At 40.4% G+C, this 14,139-nt stretch overlaps 1 protein-coding gene across 2 annotated transcripts in view; it reads left to right on the top strand.

Moving 5' to 3' along the window:
* The window catches only part of ush2a (Usher syndrome 2A (autosomal recessive, mild)), a 198,975-nt gene that overhangs the window by 88,694 nt on the left and 96,142 nt on the right, over positions 1 to 14,139 (top strand). For both annotated transcript variants that reach the window (XM_034581476.1, XM_034581477.1), the window contains exons 41-47: positions 154 to 239; positions 1,286 to 1,445; positions 5,818 to 5,980; positions 6,067 to 6,214; positions 9,744 to 9,901; positions 10,927 to 11,074; positions 12,817 to 12,972. In XM_034581476.1, the coding sequence (XP_034437367.1) occupies positions 154 to 239; positions 1,286 to 1,445; positions 5,818 to 5,980; positions 6,067 to 6,214; positions 9,744 to 9,901; positions 10,927 to 11,074; positions 12,817 to 12,972 (1,019 nt within the window). The remainder of the gene's footprint in view (positions 1 to 153; positions 240 to 1,285; positions 1,446 to 5,817; positions 5,981 to 6,066; positions 6,215 to 9,743; positions 9,902 to 10,926; positions 11,075 to 12,816; positions 12,973 to 14,139) is intronic.

The following is a 14,139-nucleotide window of genomic DNA, read 5'->3' as shown; positions in this document are numbered from 1 at the left end:
CTTTTGTGTTTGCCTTTATTTAGCATACACATGTTTTCACCCTGAATATCCATGCCCTATATGAACACAACTCAGAGCTTTACATCAGAATCCTATGGGTTAAATATAACATCATAATATTACCCTCACTCAATTTTTTTGTTTCAATGATAGGCCCAACGGAGGAATCACAGAGTACCTCCTCTATCACAACAACCAAATTGTCTACAGGGGGAACGACAGACAACACAACATCACTGGTAAAAAGGAGGGAGCACGTTTTTGTGTGTGTGTCTCTTTGTGTGCGTGTGCAGTGTACAGCATAGCTGTGACTGGAGGGATGGGGCCTCGGTGTAGAGAGAAGAGGAAGAGTTAAGAAAAGCAAAATGGAGTGGGGGATTAGCATTTGAAAGAGGAAAGAGCATCTCAGTCCTTACCGAGGGAATTGCACTTTGAAAAAGAGAGCTAAACACACACACACACACACACACACACACACACACACACACACACACACACACACACACACACACACACACACACATCCACGCAGACGAAAATGAAGCAGCGGAGAAACAAAGCCCACTAAACATTAGCACAGATGCATACAGACAATTTGCTTTCACTAAAGAGAGTTAAAGAAGGTATGAAACACATGTCACACCAGTGAGACAACAATTCTGCACGAGGCTGCAAATAGATACACACACACTATACAGGGCTGTACATGGATTCAGATACACAGGAGAGGCATCCTATATGACGTTTTATATGCGCTGAATAGATTATCACTCATTTTGATTTTACAGACCCACACACACACTGTTAGAAATCAGACTGCCCAACAGCGTATGTGTGTGTCTTTGTAAGTTAATGAAGGCGTGAGAGCACATATCATCCATGCTGGGTTAATAATGCTGAGTGTCTGATGTTCACAGTGATTGGGAGGATTATGGATGTAGTAATTATACAGTATGTGCAAGAGGAGATCGTGTTACAGAGAAGTGAGACTGCTACAGTGGGACAGATGGAGAATAGTTTTCAGACAGTGACAAGTGACTGCAAGAGACACAACCAACAAGAAAGTGCACTGAAGGCAAAGGGAGGAGTATGCATGTAAAAAAAAAGAGAGAGGTTTCAGGAGTGAGGGTCGAGTTAGGGGGAAATCTCCCCCACAACAAGAAGGTGTGAAAGAAATGTAAGGTAGTGATATCATTCAAGTGTTTTTGTTTTTTTTATATGAATCTGAACAATCGATGTGTATTTTTATCGCCGTCTTTGTGTATATGTGTGTTTTCCGTCTCAGGTCTTGGTGTCTTCTCCACTCATGTCTTTCTACTGAGTGCATGCACTTCAGCGGGCTGCACCAACAGTTCACAAGTCACATTGGTGACCTCACAGCTTCCTCCTGGGCCTCTACAAGCACCAAATCTCACCCTGCTCGACTCGAGGACTATTCTGGTGGAGTAAGTGCACTGCACATACACACGCTCGCACGCAACTCATCAGTATGTAATTGTGTCTGGTCCATACAGAGTGGTCAGGGACACATATGCACACATGTAGGGTTTATAAAGCTGTGAGAAACAATACATATCCATTCATGCCGTCTCATTGCTAAACACAGATCCGTCTTGGTCTGCTGCTATTTTTCCTCTTCAGTGGAGTTACTTATATGTCCCTGTTTATTTGTTTTGTCCATTTCCATTGAAATTTTTTGCATTTTGCTGATGCACCAGTTTTTTTCACCTCAGCCAGGAATGAAAAGGTTTTTGCACAATGTTGAAATTTTGTCACATGAGTGTGGCATTTCCATTCCATGTTTATTCCTCTGTGTTGGCATAGAAATGACTCGGTGGGCCCCCAGTAGCTCATCCGATAGCGTGGGCCCCCCTACAGGGGGTTTGGTTCTGATCCGGTCCTTCGCTGCTTCCTCCGCTCTCCATCCCCATTACACGCTTACTATCCTGTCAACAAAGGCAAAATGCTGAAAATATATCTTTAAAAAAAAAGACTCAGTTGCCGGAGTCATTACTTGTTCTGGTTGTTCATCCATCCGCCCCACTGTTGTGAACGCAAATATCTTACGAACGAGAGTTCTTTAAATTTTTCATGTTCGTTTTGACTTAAGGATGAACTCATGGTGGTCAATGGTCAAGGTCACTGTGACCTCACAAAACATGTTTTTGGCCATAGGTTAAAACTTCATATGATTTATGTGATAAAATGCACCTAATTCCTTTTATTTAATCCTTTCAAAGTCATGGATGTAAAGTACAATCTGACTGGTTGGTGGAGGGCGGTACAACCAGTAAGTCTAGTTTAAGCACAAATTGAAAGTGCACATAAAAACAGATGCAAACACACCAATGTGGTATTTATAAGAGTTTACTCATAAATGAGAAAAACTAAGTTAATGTTTCAAGTATCACTGAAAAGGAAATTAAAACAAATTAAATACCTTTAAGCATTTTCTAGTTTTTAGTTTATGTTGCGCAGGAATAAAGGACAAAATGACAGAGACAGGCAGAGATAACATGTGACATTCAGCAGTTGTGTTTACCATGCATAATATTTTCCTGCACTTGACCTTTCACCCGCAGAGGGAGAGGACAGACGAGAGGACGGATCTCTGCACTTTTTTTCTATCAGTGTGTGTGTGTATGAAGGAGTCAATCTGCGTAAAAGCCATTAGTGTCCTGACTGTCACTTCAGTCGTACTCACCACAGGAGGGCACAGTGCCACACACATGCACACACATGCACACACACAGACACAGAAAGATACACACACTTGAACAATGGACAGAGGGTGAGTGAGAGGATGGAGGAGGAGCAAACTGAAGGTACTCAGTGTCTGAGAGGGTGAGGGTGAGTTTGTGTGGTTAAGATGCTTTGATTGTGTTGGACGAGCAGTGTGTATCTACACATAAACACAGTATAGTACATATTCTTTCTCATTTATAGCAAAGGCATCAATTCTAGAATATTTTATCCTCTCATAAATGTGTTCCGTATATTTACAAAGAAATACAAATGTACGACATGTAATTAACAATGCTCCACACATGTCTGACTGGTGCGTTCATTAATTTTAAGCTCGACCTCATAACATGTGGAACATCAGGCCTCTTGTGCAATAACAAAAAAGATAATAATTGAAAGTTGAGCTGATGGACCAAGAAGCACAAGAAACTTTTGGATGTCCTGAAATCCACAGTTATCTCTTTTATTTTCTCAACACCATATGGTCACCATATGACTCCTCATGTCTTTCCTCCCACAAACGTCTTTCTATACTGATGTTAACCTACTCAAATTAAAACTACGACTTAAAATGAATGCAGTATGCATTATTCTTTTTCAATTTTATGTCCTTGAAACTCAAGCTTGAAAAAGACAATGTGCAACTGTCCAAATACCTGCAGTCTGTACTGTATATTCTTTCCAGGTGTGGGCAGGCTGTGTATTGCCTTGTTAGCACAGTGAGGTTGAGAGATCACACTTGGTCAATATTGAGGAAAGCTGAGAAAGACGGAGAGATGCAAAGAGAACAACTTTTTTTTTAAAAAGTGTTTTGCAGGAAAGAACATGTTAAAAAATATTTTCAAAAGACCGTGAGACAGGGAGTGTGTTTGTGTTGAGTGAGGGTGAAAGACTGTGAGAAAGGTTGTGGTCGTCTGCAGGACGTGAACAAAACATCAGCAGATTTACTCCCTGCCCTCACCTCACACCACCTGATACAACTGCACTGACGCATACTCAGCTGCAATAGTACACAGTACAAGTACAAACATGTCAAACATGTGCACAGTCAGATATACAAATCTTAATGGGACATATTGGTTGGAGCTATCTGCAACAATCTCAATCATTTCACAATTTTCTTTAATTTTGTTCAATTTCCGATTCAGCTTTAATAATTATTTGATGGCAACAATGCAGATTTTTCTTTTGAGTGAAAGTAAAGCAGGAATGATGGGACAGGAGATGTTTATTTTATTTTATTGATTGTCGTGCAAAATTTCAAACCAGTTCATCTGAGAACATGGTTTTAAATTTAACCTGGTGAGAAATCAGCCATAACGGTATTTTCATATCACACTTTCAAAACCAGAAGTATTCTAAAACCATTACCGCAGTGAATTATGATACAGATTATTACAACTCCCCTTTGATTTAGTTTTTCAAAAGTGGACATACATCACGCTGCCAATCGACATCGTATAAATCTTATAATAGATGTGATAGATTAGCCACAGTGGCTAATTGTGTGCTAACACACACTCATCAGTCATTCAAAAACTGTTTTTTAATGGGAGGAAACAAGAAAGGAATCCATCACTTTTTAAAATGGCCTCCCCCTGCTACCTCGCCAGGAGGGTTGTGTGTCTCCCTGGGATTCGTAAGAATTGCGGGACTATTTATAAGAATGTTTTGTTGCTGTTTTATTTATATATTATTAATGTGGTGTGTTGCTCAGGAAAATTTGGATGAAGTCAAAGTCAAGTGTCAACTTTTACAGGGCTGCATTTTACAAAGTTAGGGTGAAATTTACTTTAGAACTGAACTTTAATTAAATGTTCTCATGACTGCACACATTTTTTCATAGCTCGAGTGTATCAAATATCAACAGAAACATTTAATCAAAGGATGTCTTTCATTTTTTTGATCAAGTCATGTTTAGCATCTCCTACTGTCCCTTAGAAGAGAGAAAAACAACAGTACAACTATAGTTAAGCATTAAAGAACAGACTTTTTTTTGTTCTTTTCTTTTATTTCACAGTTTAGTATATATGCAGCCAAGATAATGTCCCTGTTGCCCTCTCTGTTACATATTGTAATGATACTCTGCATGTATCTATTTTTAAACACTGTCTCCTGTCCTCCTCTACCTCTCTCTCTCAGTTGGGGATGACCTTCCTGCTCTAAATATAGAAAAGGAGACACCTCTATCTTACAAAGGAAACTGTGTGTGTGTGTGTGTGTGTGTGTGTGTGTGTGTGTGTGTGTGTGTGTGTGTGTGTGTGTGTGTGTGTGTGTGTGTGTGTGTGTGTGTGTGTGTGTGTGTTGTATAAGAAACCTTAGCTCAGCACTGTGTCTCCATCTAAAGGAAATACATTGATGAAGTCAAACACACGTGCACACACTCGCACATATACACAAACACAGTGATCTGTTGCAGTGATTGGACTACCAACGACCACCAAGGAAGCTTACAGACACAATTTTATTTTCTGTCTCACAATCTTATTGTGATCCTTGAGTTATAATAATGTTGTTGTAAAATATATAATGCACCTTCCATGTACACACACACACACACACACACACACACACACAATTTCAGAAAAGATCCAACTTTTACCAAAGTTCTGTATAACAAATCTGTAATTTGATGCAACCTGTGAAATCCAAGCAGTGCTTATAACATCTTGATATTTTGTGTTTTTTAAAAGTATCCACCCTTGTTCAAAATCACAGTTCTTTTCCATTTAATGTTATATTAGATATATATTTATATTCCCATATATTCATATGGGAATATAAGCTGGCATAAATTATTTTCACAGTCCAACATTTAAATACACTAGTGTACCATGAATGAATATTAGAGGGTTATGAGCTACACGTGTATCAGGCTGTGATCAAATTTTTAGTTTTGGTCTCTTCAAGAGAAGAGAAAATGTTCCTAAAAAGATCAAACAACACCAGCCTAATTTTTCAGTAAAGATGTCTGACAAAAAATGTTTGACAAAATAATAAATGTATGGTCTGTTAGTAATTGTTCAGTATGTTGTATTTTTCATCTCTGCTGATTCCACTCTCCCTCTCCAGGTGGTCCCGGCCCTCTCAGCTCAATGGCATTTTGGAGTTCTATTCCATCTTCCTGTCACATGATGGCGGACAACCTGTGCGGGCCTATAACAGCACAGAACTTTTTCAAGACCACACAATTCGCAACCTGACACCTGGGACAACCTACACCATCACAGTGGCTGTAAGTTCCCAACTCAACCCTGCACATCATCATTCTGATTTGCATCATCAGCTCCATCCATGTATTCTTGAATATGTTTGTTTCAGGCCTGCACGGGAGGGGGGTGCACCCTGAGCCCTCCCAGCCAGGCTCAGACTGAGGAGAGCACGCCGGAGAATGTTGCTGCTCCGCTGGTCACCCCTTTGTCCCCGTTTGCACTCAACGTCAGCTGGACACCTCCTAACACTCCAAATGGTGAGAGGACAAACACTTACAGAGAACCCACAGACACATAACCAAAAGGATTCAAATTTTACATTCATCAGTTTCATATAAAATTGTTTTAATTAGAGCTAAATTCACACAAAGCTTTTGGTTATCCATGTAACAATGTTTTTAAAAATAGATTTTCTTTGATAGAGGGAATGAAGTGGAATCTTGTGAAAGAGAAGTGTGCAGAGAAGCACTGACAAATATCGTAATAATTAGGACAGCTTGATATACACACACACACACATATATATATATATATATATATATATATATATATTAAACAGTAAAATTGAATTCAAGGTGGTGGTATTTAGTGGTATCCTGGTCAGACCCCACAGATATGAAGATCTGTACATGGGTTGGGGGTCCCCTTTATGTGACTATGACACAGGAGCAGAGCATTTCCTCTTGTATGAGGGAAATCAGATGTGGGAGCGAGAGATAAAGATAAAACAGGGAGTCCGAGGGAGAGGAGGCAACGGCAGGGTAAGAGAACATACAGTCAGAGAGCGGGACTGACGGAGGCGAGGAGAGGGCAGTGCTTCACCAGGCTCCTTTAAGTGGATGAAAAGTGCTCCCTTTTGACTGAAAAGAGAACTGCAGGCTGGAAGTACATGGACTCAGTGACTGCTGTTCACTCTCAGTCGTCTCTGTTCCTCTCATCTTCATCTAATTTACTTGCAGCCAATTAAAATCCATTGCACAGGGCTGGGCCGAGGAGTATTTCATGTATGTCAGATGTAAATATGGAATCTGGCTGTTGACTTGGATCTGTTGAGATTATAACAAAGGTAGAACTGTTTAGTGTGCGCAGATGTTTTAGCATGAAGAGAAATAAAGTTGTCAAATTCCATGCATGAATAAACTACACTCTAAATATATCAGAAAACATTTTCAAAAACTTAAGGATATAATTTTCTACAGTGAAAGGCAACTGCTTGCTTGCTTCCTCACAATTGTTTCAAAGTGAACATCTGTTTCACCCATTATTTGAATGTATTTCACTAATAAATCGAGCATCCAAGAATTTTGTGGAATAGCTTGCTTTAACACTAATGAAGATATTTTATTTAAATATACAAATCAGACACCAGTAATCAGTCTGTCAAAAATATCCATTCCATCTTTAAGTACCTACCACTCTTCTGAGTTGAGGTGTCGACCTCTCATGTCCCCAGTTTATCTCTCTCTCTCTCTCTCGCATCATTTCCTGTCATGAAAGTATATGAAAACTCTGAATATGAAGTATTGTTACTTTCCACATACATCGAGGAATAAGATGATGCTCCTTGTGTCTCATTAAAACACTAAAACACACAGAGGCCAATACATTTTCAAGTAACTAAACGATTCAAGACCTAAAACATGTGTTGCAGAGAATTGTGTGTTTTTTATAAACAAAATACTAACATGACTTATCAACAACTATGCAAACAAATGCTGCATCGAGTGATGAAAACCATCTGAGGATTTCCTACCCCATTTCCCTCACACGTGCAATGCACTACCACATATTATCAAATGTTACTGCCATGCTCGTTAAAGTATGTGTAATTCCATAATGCGCGTGTGTGTGTAATGTGAATCGTGTGTGTTTTACGCTTAATGCCACATGAGTGCATTTCGCACCATAAACCCTGTGATGTGTGTGCATATTAGCCTGGATAAATTACTTAAAGCTTTTCTCATCTGATGACAGAAATTTATAACAAGGGAGACACTTAATCATGATTACCCGATTATCTCACGCTTAAAAAGCTTTAATTTTTGCTTAAAAAGGAAGAAGGGCTCAGTGCCTTTTTTTTTTCATAAATGGACGGCAACAATGTCGATGGTGATGGTTTCCACAGGAGTGAGACTCTGTGTTATTTTCTCTCTCGCTTGTCCTCTCTCTCTCTCTCTCTCTCTCTCTCTTGCCCCCCTTCTCCCCAATTCCGCAGGGATTTGTGGGGGATAATCCTCTCGGGGATTAGGTCGGGGCAACACGCAGACAAAGAGGGGAAATAAGCCTGTTATGCATTCGCTGCTTCATTTCCCAACCTGTCTTTATTACAACCTATACTGATATGGGCTTATTCACACACACAAGCACATACAGACATCCACACACACACATGCATGCACACACACACACACACACACTCTCACACGCATGTGATTGACCACATTAAGAGCTTCCCCAGATGTAGTTGGCGTCAGTGGGGTTTTTGTGTCTTCATTTCCCTGATAGGTGTGTATATCTGTATTGAGCAATAATAAAACCCACACATGATTAAAGCAGAATAGACTCTTAGCTCTTAGCACTGATCTTTTGAGCCCTCTGTATGCATTTTTATTAAGGAAAAGCACATTTGGCACCGTACTGTTTCATTTTTCACTAGGTAGATGCTATGCAATATAATTATTGTGTGTGTGCGTGTGTAGACATTTGTGAGTTCCCATTGTAGTATGGGTGTATATTTGTATGCATGTGTGAAGTGTCCAATCGGTGTGGATGAGTTTGTGTGTGCGCGTGTGCACATACGGTACGACTGTCCTTCTGAGGGCCTTTATCCTTGTAATTATTATGGTTACATTTGGCGTTCTGGTGCTGTTTTCATCATTGGATCACACTAGGACACATCCACTGGCAGGTCTGGTTCCACAAAGTCAGTTTACATTTGTTTTGTAATCAACCTAGACAGCATCCAAACATAGCAAAGCTCACTCTCTAAAGTCTGGAAACAGTCTGTCAATGTATGAGTGAGCAAATCATCAGAAAATAACACGTAGATATCTGAGAAAACAACACAAGCAAAAGGATGTTATCGCACCATCATGTTTGTCTGTGGCTCACATATCTCGACAACTGTTCATCTTATCGGCTTCACACCTGGCATTTGTATTGTTTAGGGCCCAAGGAAGTGCAGTGTTGAATTTGTTGTGATTTTGACATAAGATATGTTCAATATAATAGTAAACTTTGAATAAACCGACAAACAGCGCGCTGTAGTAAAAGCAGCGGGGACTCATCAACATAAGAGATGTTATTGATCATGAAAATAGCGCATTTACAACAGATTCTCTAGATCAGGGTTCTGCTGTGCATGCAGCAGCAGCTTCAGGGTTCTGTGGACTGAGTCCAGCAGCTAGTCCTTACTTACGTGACTCAATTACTGCAGATCACTTTATAAAGAAAGAAACGATGCAACCTGCATCACTGCAGGCCAAACAAACAGGCCTTTCCTAAGAGATGAGTTTAGAGCGTGCACTGATCTAGTTTCAAGAAGGTAATAAATTAATCTCATTGGTAATGTGTACATGAAGATAATTACATGCAGTACAGAGTTACCTTAATAAACTTAATTTAAAGCAATAAACACTAAAACCTGCTTACAGTCACTTAGGTAAGCTCCTGTCATTAATAGCTCAGCTAAGACATCTGGCTTAATGTGCATTAACAGTTTGGCCTTATCCTTTTATTTTTATTCTGTATCACATGCATGTAATTATTACAAATTTCTTTTGACAGGCATTATAACCAGCTACGGAGTCTGGCTGGATGGAGTTCTCGTTTTAAACTCCAGTTCCTCTCAGAGGCTGTTCGTGGTGGAGGGTCTCTCTCCATGGAGCCGACACTTGCTCAGGCTGCAGGCCTGTACGGCTCAGGGCTGCGGCAAAGGACCAATGGTCAGTGAATTGCTCATTACTGAATCCAGTAATCTATGATTAATTAATAAAATGAACTGCAAGATGCTTTGTCAGGTACAAAAACAGGTACGCGTGTGTGAGTGCCTGCTCAAAAAACATTTACAAAGTGTATTTGTGTTGTGCATGTGCGTGTGCATATGTGTGTGTTTGTGTGTATGTGTGTGTGTGTGTGTGTGTGTCACCGGGCATCATAAAGGTGATCGATTCTCTCGGCTCAATAATGAGGGTTGGTGTGACGACAGTGACATTTGGTAGGAAATGCCACTCCATGCTCAACGCCGTCTCTGACGACAGGCCATATTTTGGGGCATTTTTCCAATACAGACGCCATATGTAGTCCAACGCCGCAGGATCGGCTGACGCAGCAGAATAGGATGAGAGAGAGGTGTGGAGGTGGATGGGGGGGGGGGGAGCAGGATGAAGAGGGAGAGATGGCAGGATGGGTGGGGAAAAGAAGAAAGGAGTCAGAGAGGGAGGGAGTTTAGGGATAAAAGTGAAAGGATGAGGACGGAGTAAATGGTCAGAGCAAAGCGGAGAGATGAGGTGGAAAGTGGGGATGTGAAGGGCAGCGGAGGAGAATATAACAGGAGGAAATGAGACCGAAGAAGAGATGGTGGAAAGAAAGAAAGAGAGCAATTAGAGGATTGAGGGAAAAGATGAGAGGAATGTGGCAGAAGGGAGAGAGAGAGAGAGAGAGAGAGAGAATAAAAGGATAAATGAGTAAAGAAAAGCAGATGCAAATATAATGCTGGACAAATGTGTAGTGTTTTCATTTCAAATCGGTTGAAATAATATACTTTCACAACACAAGTAATTCACTCAGTGATGCATTGACCCCATCAAGTGGAGGATTTTATTATGTTTTATCATTTCACTTGGATGGATGAGTGTGAAAAGAGAGAGTAAAATACTGATTATAGTTTGGATGTGAACGTGCTCCACGTCTGTTCCTCTGTGGATCCACTATCTATCTTGTGTGGCCTTTCTTGTGTTCTCTAAATCAGGTGGAGGTTCGTACGTTAGAGATCGCCCCAGAAGGCCCAATACTGCTGGAACTGACCAATCAGAGCTCCCGATCAATCAGAGCCCGCTGGACAGCCCCTCCTCGACCTAATGGGAACCTCAGCTACACACTGTACTACAAAAGCATAGGTACCACACACACAGACACCACATAAACATCAAAACTGAACGGAAAAGTAACGGAAATATCAATGTCACACTTTTCTACTCATGAATGTGACACATGTGATTGTCCTCCCTTTAAAGAATGCCATTAACACACCTTTGAAAACCTGGCCCTGAATGTATGAAGTTTGTGCAACACTTAACGGACACCAACTAAAAGACTTAAAAACAATTTCAACAGCTGTATCTCTGTACTCAACACACACCCTATACTGCCGTTGTGGATAATTTACAATTTATCTTTCCTGTTTAGAAATTAGATCTATAGGCATATAGTGCTAAAAACATGCATTTGTATTTCAGCATCAGTGCATGAGAGAAATGGTTGTATGTTTGTAGAAGTAATATTTTGTGGTATTCATAGTGGGTTTTAAAATTTAGATCACAATCAACATGCCCCACCACAACCAGGTATGTGGACAAAACAGTAGATGTACAGTCCATTATTATACAACTCCCATTACAACCTCAGTTACTAACACAAAGTACAAGTTTCCTTTTTCTGATTCTTTCAACAAAAACTAAACAATTATAAGCTTGATAGAAGAATTATTGGCCGAGGTGTTGTAGTGGATTACATCAGATTGTTCAGGTTGAAATGACCAGTGAGTATAATACAGTTTTCAATGTTGCTTTCCCTCTGAGTGAAATTAATATCATCACCAGTTCCAAGACTGTCAAGTGGACTTTCAGATGAAAAAGTTTCTCAGAACACACTTGTGCACACACTTCATCGACTGAGGCCTGAAGATGCAAAGTCAGGCAGGAAATGGGGCAGTGAATGAAGGCGTAATCAAAAACAAAAGAATCTCTACATCAAAAATCACAGTGTGATGTAGAGAAAAAGGTTTTTTGATATTCACAGTGACTTGATAGAGAAGACGTATAGAAGTGTAGAAAAAAAGAAGATGGGAGGAAGAACAGAGACAAATAGCAGCAAAACAAAAGTAGAGAAAGCACAGATGAGACGCTCATATTTACATGGATGTATTAGAAAGAGTTTCAGGCAGAAACAACATGAGACACGAAGAACTACAAAACAGATGAGGAGAGGTGGACATGGAAGAAGAAAAGGTGGAAGAAGAAAATTGAACAGGATGAGAAACGGGAGAACACACTCATCCTTTAACTGCTGCATATTCACAAGTCTGTCTATCTCTCACACTCTGTCACACACACGCACACACACACACAGTCAGAGACTTTGATCTGCACCTCACAGAGGAAAAGAGATTAAAATGAGTGGAGAGAAGAGGTGTGGAAGAAAGAGAGAGGTGGTGTCTCGCTCTAGTTACCCATAACCCCTTGTTTCTTTGATACACACTGCCTTCATCAATTCACACAGAACTGATGTTTGTGTGCGCGTGTGTGTGTGTGTGTGTGTCCATCTAAATATTCTGGATCGGCTTACATAGTGTAATTTTCTGATCCTTTTTCTTTGACTATCCTTGCATAACCTCAACATGGAGGCCTCTCTTCTTTGATCACTCTCAGTTAATCTCAGTCTTCCTCTCTCTTGAAGTCTCACTCATTCCTCCTGCTTTCCCCCTCTCCTGCTCTATGTATCTTTTATGAATCGCTTTTCTGCCATCGCTGTGATGACTCTTATAAATAAATGTGCCATCAGAATTACCACTGTTTTTCCTTCTCACTAGATTTATAAAGCTTTCCTTGCCCGTGTTTGTGTGACTCTCTCCATCTCTTAGATGGTGACGGTACGTTGGATGGAAGTACAGCAGTCGGCAGCTGGCTGTCTGTGACTGACCTACAGCCTTACACCAACTACAGCTTCTGGATCAGAGGGTGTAACGCCCAGGGTTGTGTTGAGAGTCTAACCCTCAGTGTTTCTACACCTCCAGCAGGTACGCACACCCAGAACATACACAGACACAGTAAAGGTTTTCCTCCAATTAGCAGGGTTCATGTTTCAAGAGTATGTACATAGCTATCATAGAAATCAATGTTACAGGTTCTAGCCCTATTTGTTACTATACAGTGACTGGAAAAAATCAGACCCCTCTTTGAAACCACTTGTGAGTCTGCTAGATCTGGATTTTCCTTTTGGATCCACTACATTGCGCACACTCAGTTATCAGTCCCATGAAGTGCCTGATTTATTTTTTCATCAAGATACGTGAATTGGTGAAAATGTCAATAAACACAAAATAATGGCAATCTTAAAGAAAGAGTTAAAAACATTCCTGCAGCCGCCCCTTCGACCAGGTGTCGAAATGTTGAAGCGGATCAGAGCAGATAATCATAACCAGGCAGTAAAAACACACATTTGGCCACTAAAGCTAATGTTAACAAAAGTGTTAAAACACACACATGCACACACACCTCACCACACCCATGTCTTAGTAGAAGAACAACAAAAGAACAGACTTTGGAAAGTTCTGCTGTTCAAGTTCAAAACAAAGGCATGAGAAAGTATAAATTTTAAATACCAGACGTTTCCTCTCTTTCTATCTCTCTTTCTACCTCTGTGCCTCTGGCATCTCTTTAGACTTCTTTAAGGCAAACTGTCTTGATGCGTCCTTGTTCTGTGAAAGAACAGAGGGAGATGGGTGAGCAAGAGACAGAGGAGCAGAGGAGGAGGAGAGCAGAGAGAGAGAAGTGAACATAAAAGTGCATAGTTTAAAACGATTAGTGACACCTCTGATATTGTACCTGCTAACACAGCGTGAGGGAGACACAGGCTCACCAACAGTGTGTGTCTGAGATGCATGAGTTTTATGTGTGCGTGCGTGTGTGTGTGTGTGTGTGTGTCAGTGTGTCAGAGAGGCAGAAATCAATGTGTGTTGCAAGAATTTCTCACACACACAGACATTTGATACTTTCTCTCTGAAACACACGCTCAGGGAATGACCTACTGATCTACAGTAAAGTCTCTTTTATTGAAAAGTAGAAACTAGGGAGTCTATCAAAAAGATTTATTAATTAAAATCAAAATGGGATTTATCCTAGTGGCCAAATAATATATCAAATCTGTTTTAGTTTTTAAAATGTGCTTTTATGTCTCCGCGCAG

Source organism: Hippoglossus hippoglossus, chromosome 3 (genome assembly GCF_009819705.1).
Source record: "Hippoglossus hippoglossus isolate fHipHip1 chromosome 3, fHipHip1.pri, whole genome shotgun sequence".
NCBI lineage: Eukaryota > Metazoa > Chordata > Actinopteri > Pleuronectiformes > Pleuronectidae > Hippoglossus > Hippoglossus hippoglossus.
This window is presented reverse-complemented; position numbering and strand designations above follow the sequence as displayed.